This window comes from Brienomyrus brachyistius, chromosome 20 (assembly GCF_023856365.1).
Source record: "Brienomyrus brachyistius isolate T26 chromosome 20, BBRACH_0.4, whole genome shotgun sequence".
Classification (NCBI taxonomy): domain Eukaryota; kingdom Metazoa; phylum Chordata; class Actinopteri; order Osteoglossiformes; family Mormyridae; genus Brienomyrus; species Brienomyrus brachyistius.
This window is the reverse complement of record NC_064552.1, coordinates 18,248,240-18,261,876: the sequence shown is the minus strand read 5'-3', so window position 1 is coordinate 18,261,876 and position 13,637 is coordinate 18,248,240. Positions and strand designations below refer to the sequence as shown.

At 43.6% G+C, this 13,637-nt stretch overlaps 2 protein-coding genes across 5 annotated transcripts in view; both read left to right on the top strand.

Annotated features, from left to right (window-relative positions):
* LOC125715369 (Snf2-related CREBBP activator protein) overlaps positions 1–5,356 on the top strand; it is a 48,398-nt gene extending 43,042 nt beyond the window's left edge. For all 4 annotated transcript variants that reach the window (XM_048986755.1, XM_048986754.1, XM_048986757.1 and 1 more), the window contains exon 34: positions 117–5,356. In XM_048986755.1, coding sequence (XP_048842712.1) covers positions 117–3,812 — 3,696 coding nt within the window. In that variant the 3' untranslated portion in view covers positions 3,813–5,356. The remainder of the gene's footprint in view (positions 1–116) is intronic.
* A 2,318-nt stretch (positions 5,357–7,674) lies between these two features.
* gjz1 (gap junction protein zeta 1) lies at positions 7,675–9,912 on the top strand. Its single transcript, XM_048988324.1, is given in 4 exon segments — positions 7,675–7,852; positions 7,855–8,106; positions 8,639–8,703; positions 9,784–9,912. Coding segments are annotated over 4 exon segments (624 nt in total).
* Positions 9,913–13,637: the final 3,725 nt, after the last annotated feature.

Here is a 13,637-nt window from a genome sequence, read left to right as displayed (position 1 = left end):
CCTAACATCACTCATCAGGTTCAAATTCATAGTGGAGGCACAGCATGAGAGTAGCTAATACTTGTTTTAAAAGCTGCTTGAATTGCTCTTAATGACACTTGGTTATTCGTCTACAGGAGCAAGTTGAAGCAGCTCGGAAGGGCCTAGATCAGGCAAAAGAAGAAGTCTTGAAACTCCCACCTTATTCTGACAACGAGGATGAGGAGTTGGGTCCGTCACTTGCAGAGGATCTGGTTCACATCTCCTCCAATCGCCGGCCTCGCAAGCACAAGGAGAAGGGCGCCCCTTCCACCAGGGTGAGCGGAAGGCTTCGTGGTCCTGTGGTGACACCTGAAGCTAATCTTGATACAAACCTGACACACGGAGAAATTGAGCAGCATAAAGAGAGAGGATCAGAATCCCATCATTCGGAGCTAGATGCATCCTCAAGCCTCATGTCCCAACAGCAATGCCTTGGAGCTACAACTTCCCTCAAGCAGGATGAGCCTGTGCTGACAACTAAGGTAATCGAAGACGTATCTGGAAGTCTTGGCTGTGCTCTTCCAGTGGCTGTGGGACCCAAAGAACTCACAGTGTCATCTGTAACTTCACTTGCTGGAGTACATTTGCAGAGTGCTCAAAGCCACAGCCAGCACCACCCAGCCATACCAAAGGTTACAGAACCTGCAACATCTGGCATGATCTGCTGTACGCGCTCTGCTCCGGAATCACCCTCTAGGGCCCACCTCACCACCTCTTCACCTACGTCTAGTTTAGTGCTTTCCACTGCTCTGACACCAACAGTCATGAACACTCACATTAACCAAACCCCTTGTGCCTCATCTACCTCATATTCCGTTTCTGGAGAAAAGATTAACGACCAAGCCCAGTCAGATTACGATGGGGCACCAGCGGACACAGAGAATCGCTCTGAAGTCACACAAGGTCTGTCTGCTTCATCTGGCATGGATAGCATTGGTGAAGGTCACTTTGATTCAGCCCAAATTCAAGATTGTGATGTCACATTGAATGAGGAAAATGATCAACACACCCAGAGATCTAATAATCCTTCACAGCTCCCTACACAGTCTAATCTTACCCGGTCCCCACGCAAGCGTCAGTCGGCCGATGGAGAGGTTCTAAGTAGCCATGTTGATGATTCACCCTCAGCCAAAGTTCTTCGGAAGTTGCCAGGCCGCTTAGTCACAGTAGTGGAAGAGAAGGAGCCCCGTCGGAGGAAAAGAGCAGCAGGTGGCGGGCAGCATGATGGGAAAGGCCAAGAAATGGTGTCAGCTGATCTTGAGCAAGGTTTAGATGTGCTCAGCAAGGAAGTTGCCTTACAGACGCAAGACAAAACCAGTGCAAATCAGAAAGAGAACAGAATAGCGACACAAGTGATAGCTGAAAAAGCATCCCCCCAGCATCAGCCAGATCAGAATCAGACCTCTCCCTCACCGTACCACGACAGATCAGTTATCCACTCCACCACCAGCCTTTCTCCAGATATGCCTGTTTTAAGGAACCTGCCGGTGCGAAGGCGGTTAGAGACGGAGTCCCGCATGGCTGCCCAGCTAGGTGAGCATCAAGCAGGAAGAGGCAGAGGACGTGGAGGAGACAGAAGATTCAACTTGTCTCCCAGCTTCCCCAGGAAAGTGGATACAAAACTAGAAGGAGCTGAAGAGACCTTGAACACATCAGAAGATTGTACATTCACTCCCCCTAAAGTGAACATTACACCTCCTGGGAAACGCAAGCGAGGTCGCCCACCGAAGACTCCACCCAGAGTAAGTAACTCTGTGACAGAGCAGACCTCTTCTTGTGATGATGTTGCCACAGAAGGCCCTGGGGTTCTAGAAAGAAGCCCTTCACCATCTCCAAAACGCAAGAGGGGGCGTCCTCGTAAGGACATAGCAAGAACAAGTGCTGTTGAGCCCAGCTGTATCACTTCAACAAAAAATTCTTCCCTTCCTGGTAGCCCAGATTTTAGTGAGCATTCAGAAAATTTTACCACAAGAAATGATCAGCCAGCTTATGGTTTAGAACCTCAACCAACCCTCCCAAACAATAACCACCCCCTAGAGAGCATTTCACCTATTGACACAAGTCAGCCTAATCAAATAGTTCCCACCTCTCTAATTTCCACTCCTCAGTCCAACCAAGCTTCTTCACCTCTCACGTATACTTCTAAGTCCAATTCAGAGAATCAGCATGTAATAGCAGAGGTGGAGGTGGATTTCAAAGATGATGACCGTAATGTGACATCTGTGTTGGTTGGCAAGATGGAAGGAGCACAAGAGACGGAAACGGAGAGCAAAGATACCGGAGAATGTAAATTGGAGTGTAAAGAGGATCAAGGGGATCAAAGTGCACAAGAGGATTGCTGCACATCTCAGCCTAAGAAAAGGAGAGTTGCTGCCTGCTTGTCTGGGGACCAAGGATCTGTACAAAGTTCTCCTCGGGGTGAGAAAGACGATGACATGGGTAAGGAGACCCGAGAGAGAACTAGAATGAATAGACACTCTATACCTATGAGACCTGGCAGTAGGAGGAGCAGCCAAGAATCCGCTTGCTCCTCCTCACCATCATCAATATCCTCTCGTTCTACTTCCACATATTCATCACTATCTAAGAAAGATGATGAAGATAGATCCATGAAGCGGAAGCAAAAAGTGGACACAAACAAAAAGGAAGGGAATGCTCAAAGGGACCCAACAAAAAAACCTAGCCATTCTGATTCTGCGAGCACCCCACAACAGTGCTCATTCTCCTGCTCTTCTTCAGACTCTGACTCTAGTGGGGGTCATAAGGAGCGGCGTCTAACTCGGTCAACTCAAAAGATGCTGGAGAGTGGAGATAACACAGAGCTGAAAGGAAATTTGGAGGTAAGAAGAAGAAGAAGAGGCAGAAAGTCCATCAGGAGTCCATGTAGAGAAGGTCAACTGATGCCAAACACAACCACTACAACTGAAGGGGAGACCAAAGCTGAAATGTCTGTTAGAGTTACAAGGAAATCATCAGGTCCTTTACTGGCTTCTGAGCCAAGACGACAACCTAGCCCCGTCTCACCATCTACAGTCTCAGAGGTCTTGGGAAAAAGATGCTCTGCCTTGAATGCAGCTGCTAAACTTCTTGCCATGAGGAGTAAAGGAGGAAACCCTGGGTCTAGTATAGCATTTTCTGTAGGTAAAGAGACTCCAAAAGGAGGAAGGGCTAAAGGGCAGCCTAATGCCTCTGCATCATCTGAACGGAGCAATAAGACGGGAGCCAGAGGGACCGAGAGTAAAACGGAGAGTAGCAGGCAGCTCTCTGGCCACCTCAACCCCACTGCCTCCCGTTCTACTCGCCAGCGACCAGGAGACTTGGTTCCTCCACTTCAAACTGAAAACAAAAGAAACAAAGTAAAAAGAAAGCGAATGGTGGAAGGACAAAGCAAAGGGGAGGGGAGCCATTCACCGCGGGCGCATAGTGCAAGCAGCAGCCTGAGCAGTGAGCAGGGGGAGGGCAGCAGCCGGAGCCGGAGCAGCAGCAATAGCAGCCAGCGCACCCACAGCCTCAGCTCCCAAAGCACAGGACCCCTGTGCTCCCAGTCCCGTGCCCCCTCTCCTGGCAGCGATCGTGAAAGGAGTAACAAAGCTGGCGAGAGGAGCCGCGGGACTGGCACGCGGGAGAGCCGCAAGGAGAGGCGGCTGAGGCAGGAGAAGGGCTCTGGTGAGGGGACGCCTGACAGGCTGCTGCGCAGTGTAGCGGCACTGGCTGCAGCTCAGGCCCGCACACCCGCTAGCAACACCCGCTCCTCCACCAGCCACCACCATGCCTGTCGCACCAAGACCTGAAGTTTGGGGGCCGACACAGTAAAGGCTAATGTATCGAGCAAGCGATAGGAGGGGGTGCCAGTGACCGCTTTTGAAGAAGAGAAGCAAGGCCAATGGAGGATCCCACTCGTAGCAAAAATCAAAGGAAACGTGACTGCGATGTACAGCACTATGGATTCAGGTCCCATCTCCAGTTACAAGCGTGGATCTCCTCCCTCTCCTGTTCTCTCCTTTAACATGAGTCGGTCACCCATTCTGTGCAGCCAGGGCGTGAGACACAGATAGAAAACCGTGAGTGTCAATGGGCTGTATTCTCAGTATAGCCATCTTGTGCTGTCTAAGTGCAGAGAGAAAGTTTCGGCAATGGGGATGTTGTCTCCATTTTTAGAGAGGTTGAGCTCTGTGAGCCATTGGAGGAGTCAGTTTATACAGACAGTGTCTGATTATGCTGCCGGTACACAGGGACTTTCGAGGGGGACTTTGGGGTGGGAGGTGGGCTTAGACAGTGTACTGTAACCATTAAAGATGACTGGATTTTGTGTGTGAAGGGTCGGTAAATGTCAGCGACAAATTGTGCAAGGTTGTTGCTCAGTTACACTTTGTCATTCATTAAAACTGTTGGAGCTGAGCTTGTTGGACAATGGAGGTTTGCAGAAAATGTTTCCCTAAACCTTCTCAGTCTCCAGAATCTGAGATAATGCTGATTCAACAGAGGTTCTGAATATAATATCTACTGCACAGTCCTTGGGTTACTTAGGTCCCCTTTTGTCATTTTCTGTCCTGAATTTTGCAGAACACATTTTCCCACTCTTAATGCTTTTGTTTTTGGTTATATATTGAAGTCAGTCTGTCCTTCCTGGTACCTCACAAAATGCGTTACATAAGCTCTAAATATGTTAATTTATGTTTTGAGCTTGTAATGTACTTGAACATATGTTTACTGGCTGTGCAAAAATAGGAGTAACTGATTTGTTTTGATGCATAATCGATTTAAAGGGTTTCTTAACCTTCAAGACTGTAAGCCATTATGATCTGAAATGTGCTTTGATACATATTCAAAGGATCCTGATCAAAGTGGGGGGGAAACTGGGTACTGCCTATTTTTGGGCGGTTTCTAAAAGCTGATTCTCTTTAAGCATGTGAACTGCTGGCTAGGAGATTCACTTTATTTGCTGTTTTGTTGTCAGATGGATTTCACCCACCATTAACAAGGGAGAAACACCTTTGCATCCATTTTACAAAAAATTACAGACACTTGCAGATGTGACCCGAAAGCAGTGAACTAATCTTCACTTTCAACTATTTCAAGGTCTTCATTTATAATATATACTGATTCATGGACTTAAATGGGAGAAGGGTGTACAGTAAATGATAGGTCTGTTTATTTTCCGGATGCCTTGTGTCTCACAGCTTTTTGTGGAGGGAAAGGATGATGGTGGAGGTCTTTGTTTTACTTTGTCTTTAATTTCAGTTGCTACATTCCTGTGTTTCTTGCAATTCCACATTATTTTACTTGAAAAATTAAAAAAGTAAAAGTTGAATAAAAAGGCCAAAAATTAATACAATTCCTGTCTTTGTGTCTGCTGTTCCTTATTCTCACATACGCATCACTTCTGTGCAAGGCTGGCAACTGCTGCAAACTTGACTTTCTGTAAAGGGTCTTTGCTCAATATGCACATTGGTCACCTTAGGAAAGATAAATTAACTTGCAAATCTTATTACAGTGGTTCTTATTTGTAGTGCTGCACTGCAGTACTTGCTTGGAACCCTTACAAGTAGTTCACCTATCATAATACAGAGGATTTTTTTTAGTTTTGGGGGAAAATACAAAAGTAAAACTCTTCTTTGTTTAACTTTCTAATGTTATTGTATGTTTCCCACTAATTTTATTATGTGGGTGTGTGTGGGGGTGTAAGAGAACTATCTGGACAAAAGTACTGGGAGACAATCAATGAATTCTGGTGTTTTTATTTAGATCCGTTGCTACAGGTGTATAAAATGATTGCATAGCTAGGTGCTTCAGGTTTGCAAACATTCGTGAAAGAGTGGGTTGTTCCGAAGTGCTCCGTGAATTCCAACTTTGTACCGTCATAAGATACCACCTATTTCCCTGCAAGATATTCCATGGTCAACTGTAAGTGGTAATAATGCAAAGTGGAAGCATTGAGGAGCAACAGAAACAGCCACAAAGTAGCAGACCATGTAAAATAGACCGAGGTCAATGATTGCTGAGGTGCTTAGTCAGTAGAAGTTGCCAGTGCTCTGTTGACTAACTGCAGAGTACCGAACCTCTAGCATTAACCTTGGCACAAAAATTGTGCACTGGGAGCTTCATGGAATGGGCTTCCATGGCCAAGCGGCTGCATGCAAGCCTCGCATCAAGCGTCGGATGAAGTGGTGTAAAGCATGCTGCCATTGGACTCTGGAGCAGTGGAAACGTTCTGTGGAGTGATGAGTCATGCTTCTCTGTCTGGCAGTCTGATGGACAAGTCTGCGGTCAACGGGCACCAAGAGAACATTACCTGCTTCACTATGTTGTGCCAACTGTAAAGTTTGGAATAGGGATGATGGTATGTGGTGGTTTTTCAGGGGCTGGGCTAGGCCCCTTGGTTACAATGAAATGAACTCTTAATGCTCCAGCATACCAAGGCATTTTGGGAAAGGCCTGTTTTTGTTTTAGCATGATTCTGTCCAAGTGCACAAAGGTCCATAAACATATGGTTGGTTGAAGTGGGTGTGAAAGAACTTGATTGGTCCGCACAGAGCCCTGATGTTAACCCGATCAAACACCTTTGGGATGAACTAGAACGGTGATTGTAAGCCAAGCCTTCATGTCCAACATCAGTGCCATGACGTTAGAAATGCTGCAAAGGGGACACCAACTCCATTGATCCCCATGGATTATGCCTCTCCCAACTTGCTCTCCGTCGGAGAGCAAGCTGGTTATGAAGTGCAGCCACCTGTTGCAGTACCCAGGGAGTTAACGGCCTTGCTTGCAAACCCACTAAGACCAGGTTTGAACCGAAAACCTTCTGACTACAGGCACAGAGGCTTAGCCCACTGAGCCACACACTGCGCTTAAGTTCTTTTGTCCGTATAGTGTATGAACTTGTGGCTCTTTACCTGACTTGATCTCTGATGGAATTGTGTGATGAACTGGCCCTGGCTCTTGAGCAACCTACATTACGAAATCATGCTCTTCCTGTGCATCTTTAAATACTGACCACACTTATCAGGAATTAGCTGACAGATCCAGGATATCCCAGCCCATTATTCCTCAAGTGGTGGCTGGTATTAACTGACTGTTAAGACCGTATATTAAGTTTCCCTGAAATTAATGTACAGATGAACATTACAATGTAATTTATAGTGATTTCTGGTTTTCCTGTTGCTGTTGGTGTTATTGGCTGTATGCACATTGCAATAAAAGCACCACCAGAGAATGAAGCGGTTTTTGTGAAGTTTTATTCCATCAATGTGCAACTGTGACGCCAACAGCAACAACATAGGTCGTTATATTTACCCACACCCCTGCAACCATTCAAAAATTTTGAGGCACTCTGAAAATGTCACATTTCCCATGAAAAGTCACTTTTATTAATCAAATAAGTTGCAAAATTAAAAACATAGGCAACACATTGACAATAGCAATAATGATTTTTGCTTGAAATGATTCTGTGTTTCAAACTTTGCTTTGATGAAATAATCCTCCATCTGCAGCAATTACAGCCTGGCAGACCTTTTGCATTCTAGCTTTCTTGAGGTAATCTGCAGAAATTCCACCCGATTCCTGAAGCACCTTCCACAAGTTTACTGTGTGCTGTTTCCAATACCCAGTTAAAGGCAGAGAGAGACATGACAGCGATAATTACAGGTCTTTTGAATGATTACAAAGGGATTTCTTTGCATCCAGCTTATATTTTTCTTTGGTCAGCTTCCATGGCCCAAACTACGTATGTATTTCGTCAGTAACACTACTGATAGCACTTGCCTTCATACTTGTTTTAACCAGCACTTTGACAGACTTGCAGTAATGACTTGGAACTGCCTATGTCTTGCTCTTCATCTCTGCTACTCATGGAGTTAATTTCCTTTCAAGTGGTCCATGCCAACAGGAAGAATTCCCAGCAGCAAAACAGCATGGAAATGAAGGCTCAGTCATCTCTAAAGGATGATGAGGTCATTACTACAATGGTTTCAATTGACTTCAACAGGGACCACAGAAATTTGACGTTATACATGTTAAGTGTCTTTTTATGAATACTGTTGGAGGCCTAGCTTTTATACATCCTGCTTGCCTGGAACAAAGTCAAAGGTATTTTATTGTCAATTCACATTATATGTCCAAGACATACATGAGAATCGAAATGTCGTTTCTCGCTCACTGGTCTGTGTACCCTCAAATTACAAAATTATAGACGTTCTATACCAAAAAAAAAAAAAGATCGATAAGACACAGGACAAACTGACAAGGCCAGAGACATATCGACAAGTGCAGATGGTACAAAGTGCAAATGGTAACAAATATATAGTCAGTTGTGCAAATGGTAATAATATTAAGGTAGTTATGCAAATGGTAAACATAGATAAGGTTGTGATGCAAATAGTGAACAATACAGTGCAAATGGTAGCAATCATACAAGTCAAATACAAATACAAATTAGCAGTGGAAAGGTATGAATTTAAACAGTCCTTGAGGTAGTTAGAGAAAAAATAAATGACTGTCCAGGGGCAGGAGGCAGAGTGGGGAGGTAATGGACAGAGTTCAGCCTCCTGACAGCCTGGTGGATAAAGCTATTTAAGAGTCTTGTGAGCGGCCCAGAGGGTCCGGTACCTTCTCCCTGAAGGCAAGAGGCTGAAGTGGGAGTGTGAGGTGTGGGAGGAGTCTCCAGCAATGCTGATGGCTCTGCGGGTGAGGAGGGTATGGAAAGTGTCTGTGAGAGGGGGCAGGGAGGTGCCCATGATCTTGTTGGCTGTGTTCACTACCCATTGCAGAGCCTTATGGCAGGAGGCAGAGCAGCTTCCAAACAGCGATACAGCAAGTGATGACACTCTCAATAATGTCTCTGTAAAAAGAGAGCATGATGGGGGGTGGAACTTTCGCCCTCCTCAGTTTGCGGAGGAAGTAGAGGCGTGTTTGTGCCTTCTTGGTCAGTGATGTGATGTTATTGGTCCAGGAGAGAGCCTCAGAGATATGAAATTTGGTTGTTGTCACCCTCTCCACAGCAACGTCGTCGATGGTCAATGAGGCATGCTGAGGAGGTCTTCTCCTGAAATCTATAACCATTTCTTTGGTCTTCCCCACATTAAGGAAGAGATTATTCGCCTTGCACCACTGGACCAGTTGGCTCACCTCCCTTCTTTAGCTGGTTTCCTCGTTGTTGTTTATGACGCCCACTACAGTTGTGTCGTCCACATACTTGACGAAGTGGTTTGTGCTGTAGGTTGACGTGTGTCAGTATTGTAAAGAGTAGTGGGCTTAGCACACACCCCTGTTGAGCCCCTGTGCTGAGCATCCTGGTCCTGGAGGTGTTGCTGCCTACGCTCCCTGTTAGGAAGTCCAACACCCAGGTGCAGAGGGATGTTTTGAGTCCCAATTGTCCAGGTTTATGAGTAAGCTGCTGGGTAACGATAGTATTGAATGCTGAACTGAAGTCGAGGAACAGCATTCATACATATGAGTTCTTTGAGTCGAGGCGTGTGAGGGCAGGATATAAAGCAGTGGAGATGGCATCTTCTCTGGACCTGTTTGACCTGTATGCAAACTGCATCGGGTCATGGGAGGAGGGGAGGATGGACTTGTTTTCCATGACCAGTCGCTCGAAGCACTTCATGATGGTGGATATCAGTGCAACAGGCTGATAATCATTAAAGCTGGATGGGTGGGGCTTCTTTGGAATCGGTATTATTGTGGAGGCTTTGAAACATGTGGGAACAGTCACTTGGATCAGGGAGATGTTAAAGACCTTGTGCAGGATGGCCGCCTGCTCAGAGCCATGCCTGTGTTGTGAAAGGAGCTCCAGAGCAGTGTGTGTCTATCAATACCTTGGTCACAATCTCCAGCCTGGTTCTAGTCATCAATTTCTTTTTCTGCCATTATGCTTTAGGTTGTAAATGTTAACAGTTCTCATAAAAGGGTCCCAAATGGGGCCATGATGATTTAGTCAGATTTCACCATCTGCTCTCACTATTAATAATGCCAAGTAATCCAATCTGCATTATCAGAACATAATCAAGAACAAAACATAAATGCTTTTCAATTTGTAATTGAACCCAGTATCCATGGTACAAAAAAACATAGGAAAATCCCAGAAATAAAATTAAAGGTTTGTAAGTTTCAAACTGTGCACCAAGTAAGTACAAACTGTAATCCAATAGAGACTGCTTCTAATGATCACGGTTATAATGATCAGCTGCTTATGTGGATCAAAAAGCTTGGGACAGAATCCATCCAGTACAAATACTTAAAAAAATTGCTTAAAGAAATCAAATAGTCAGCTGACAGTGCTCATTTTGTTTTTTTGTTTTTTTTTTATACATGACAACATGGAAAAAATTAAAACTGTGATAAATCTTTTTTTTTTACACTTTACTTTGATCGCCCTACTCTGCCTTGTGGTAACCCGCCCGCTTCTAATAATAATAATAATAATCGATATTTTATTAGGGGTGGCATGGGTGTGCAGTGGTTAGCACTGTTGCCTCACACCTCTGTCTCCACCTGGGTTACATGTGTGCGGAGTTTGCATGTTCTCCCCATGTCACCGTGGGGTTTCCTCCGCATACTCCGCATGGATATTTAAAAATTGTCTTTTAGCTATTTACCTGAGGCTACGGCGGTGTGCACAGAAAACATGATGGGAAGACGAAAGTCACTTTCTCAAAATGACAAATACAGACTGAAGCTTTTGATAAACTACCAAAACCGAGCCACCAAGACGCAGCAGCAAAACTAAAATAAAACTATATTTTATTTACAATATGGTACGGTATTGTAACGTAATTAAATTAATTAAATAAATTTAATTTGTACTGTACTGTAATTTTAAAAGTTCTTCAAATACCTTTTTTTTTGAAAGAGGCAATAAAATTCAGTAAATATCTACGCTGTCCATTATCTTTTTACCTTACATTCATGTAAAAAATATACAAAGGTCAATTAGATGGTAATCTGAGAGAAATAAACAGGAAAAAAATGGTTATAATGATTATCCACTTATAGTGATCATGTCTGTCTGTAAAAAAAATAGTAAGTAGCCACAGTCTAATATAATCTGGGAGGCATATTATAAAACCTTATAAAACAATAACGACCAACATAAACACAAGCAATCGGAACAGCTGCAAACAGCTTAATACACCCCTTGTCACCCCTTGTAAGGCAGGCTACAGATTCTGTCAATCTTAATGGTTTCATTTTGAGAATTAATTCTAACGTTGAAATATCAAAAATTAACATTAACAAAATTAGCATTAACATTAAAATTAGCATTAACATCCTAAGTTCAACATATTACAAGGAGCAGCATATGAATTACTATTGGGCAGGGTCGCCCATAAGTGGAGAGAAAGGGGATGTTGCCCAGTGTAACCGGACAATTCCTGCCTATACTCTGCGTTGTGTTTGTGGGTGTAATCAGGTGTGTGGGGTGCAGGAGAAAGGGGTAAAGCAAACATCGGTGTCGTCCTTGAAGTTTATTGAGCTCCGTTGGGAACAATCAGAAAGGGGATAAAACTCTCATGCGCTCAGGCCCTCTCGCTCTCTACACAAGGTAAATAATGCACATGCTTATCATATATGTGTATGATATAAAGACACAGGCATGTTTTAACTCCTTCCTATATTGCATAATAGATCAAAATGATTATACCAAATCACTGAGTTATGAACCTGACGGACCCTAACACTAGATCCTCACCTCTTCCCACATGTGCAGTACAGGAAAGAGGAAGAGGAAATGAGATTGGGACCTTTATAAAGGGGAAAAGACAGAGGGAGGGAGGATGCAAGACAAGAGCATGATGAGAAAATTAAAGGGGTATTGTACCCATTAGGTTAAACAAAAAAACAGAATTTTGTGTAATTATAAACAAAAGTAAAATAACAACCTGTAACACCAGACACAGCATGATCAATCTATAAGTAAATTCCACCCCCGCAGTACATTAATTATTATTTATCTTCAGGGTTGGATCTGCACTGAATATTGGTATCTGCAATACCAACCTTGAAACAAAGTCGGATCGAAAAGAAAAATCAGTGGTATCTCCCATCATTACAGGGTTGTGTTGTAAACTAAAAAAATGGTTTTCTTCATATAAAAAAAAATATGTGAAACTGATATCCTGTTAATCGTTGGTTTTTATGCAACCGAAAACTGCAGAAATCAAGCTCTCTCTCTGAATAAAAAAATTACAGGTCACACCCCAAATATCAGCCTTGGTATAAAAGCCTTCAGAAAAATACATTTGTCCGTTTCCGAATATTTTATTTTTTTTTTCCATGCGAAAAAAATCGGACTCAGATGAAAAGCCCTTTAGCGCTAATGTCAATAGCAGTTATAAATAGGTCAAATATGAACTATTGTTGAAATGTTTCATCAACTCTGCCTGGCCCATTGTGAGCTCTTTTAGAGAAGGAAAATTTGCAAACTCTCTATCATAAAGAGTTGTGTAACATTATTCTGAAAAGACTGGATGACATGCAGCATTTTTCCTGAAAGTTTATCATTTTCCTATAGCTGGAGATTAATCACATTGAAACGCGCAGTGATGTGAGTTAGCAGCGCTAACTTTAAAACCCAGAACAGTGCTTAACCTCCCAATTGCGTTTTCCTTGCTTGCAACTAATTGTTAAATATGTGGCAGGAGACTGAGGAATCGCTCCAAAACTCTGCCTCTTGCAACCATCTGACTTAATATATATATAAAAAAAAACATTAAACCCATACTTAATATTGTAAAATTTTGTTAATGTGTACACCACACATTTTAAGCACAGATGATTTGACTAGGGGGCGGCATGGTGGTGCAGTGGTTAGCACTATTGCCTCACACCTCTGGGACCCGGGTTCAAGTCTCCAACTGGGTTACACGTGTGCGGAATTTGCGGGTTTTCTCCATGTTGTCGTGGAGTATCATAAGAACATAAGAACTATACAAACGAGAGGAGGCCATTCGGCCCATCAAGCTCGCTTGGGGAGAACTTAACTAATAGCTCAGAGTTGTTAAAATCTTATCTAGCTCTGATTTAAAGGAACCCGCGGAATTCAGCTTGCACTACGTTATCAGGAAGACTATTCCATACTCTGACTACGCGCTGTGTAAACAAGTGCTTCCTTAAATCCAGTTTGAAATGTTCTCCCGCTAATTTCCACCTATGGCCACGAGTTTGTGTATTTGAACTAATGCTGAAGTAACTATTTGGTTGAACAGCATCCAAACCTGTTAGAATCTTATATACCTGGATCATGTCCCCCCTCAGTCTCCTTTGCTTGAGACTGAACAGATTTAGCTCAAGTAACCGTTCCTCGTATGACATTCCTCTAAGACCAGGAATCATTTTTGTGGCCCTACGCTGCACCTTTTCTAAGGCCACAATGTCCTTTTTAAGATATGGTGACCAAACCTGCACACAATATTCTAGGTGAGGTCTCACCAAGGAATTGTATAATCTTAGCATTACCTCCCTTGACTTATACTCCACACACCTGGAGATATACCCCAACATCCTATTGGCCTTTTTTATTGCCTCCCCACACTGGCGAGAATGGGACATGGAAGCATCAACATACACACCAAGGTCTTTTTCATGATCAGCTACCTTTATTTCAGTGGGACCCATAA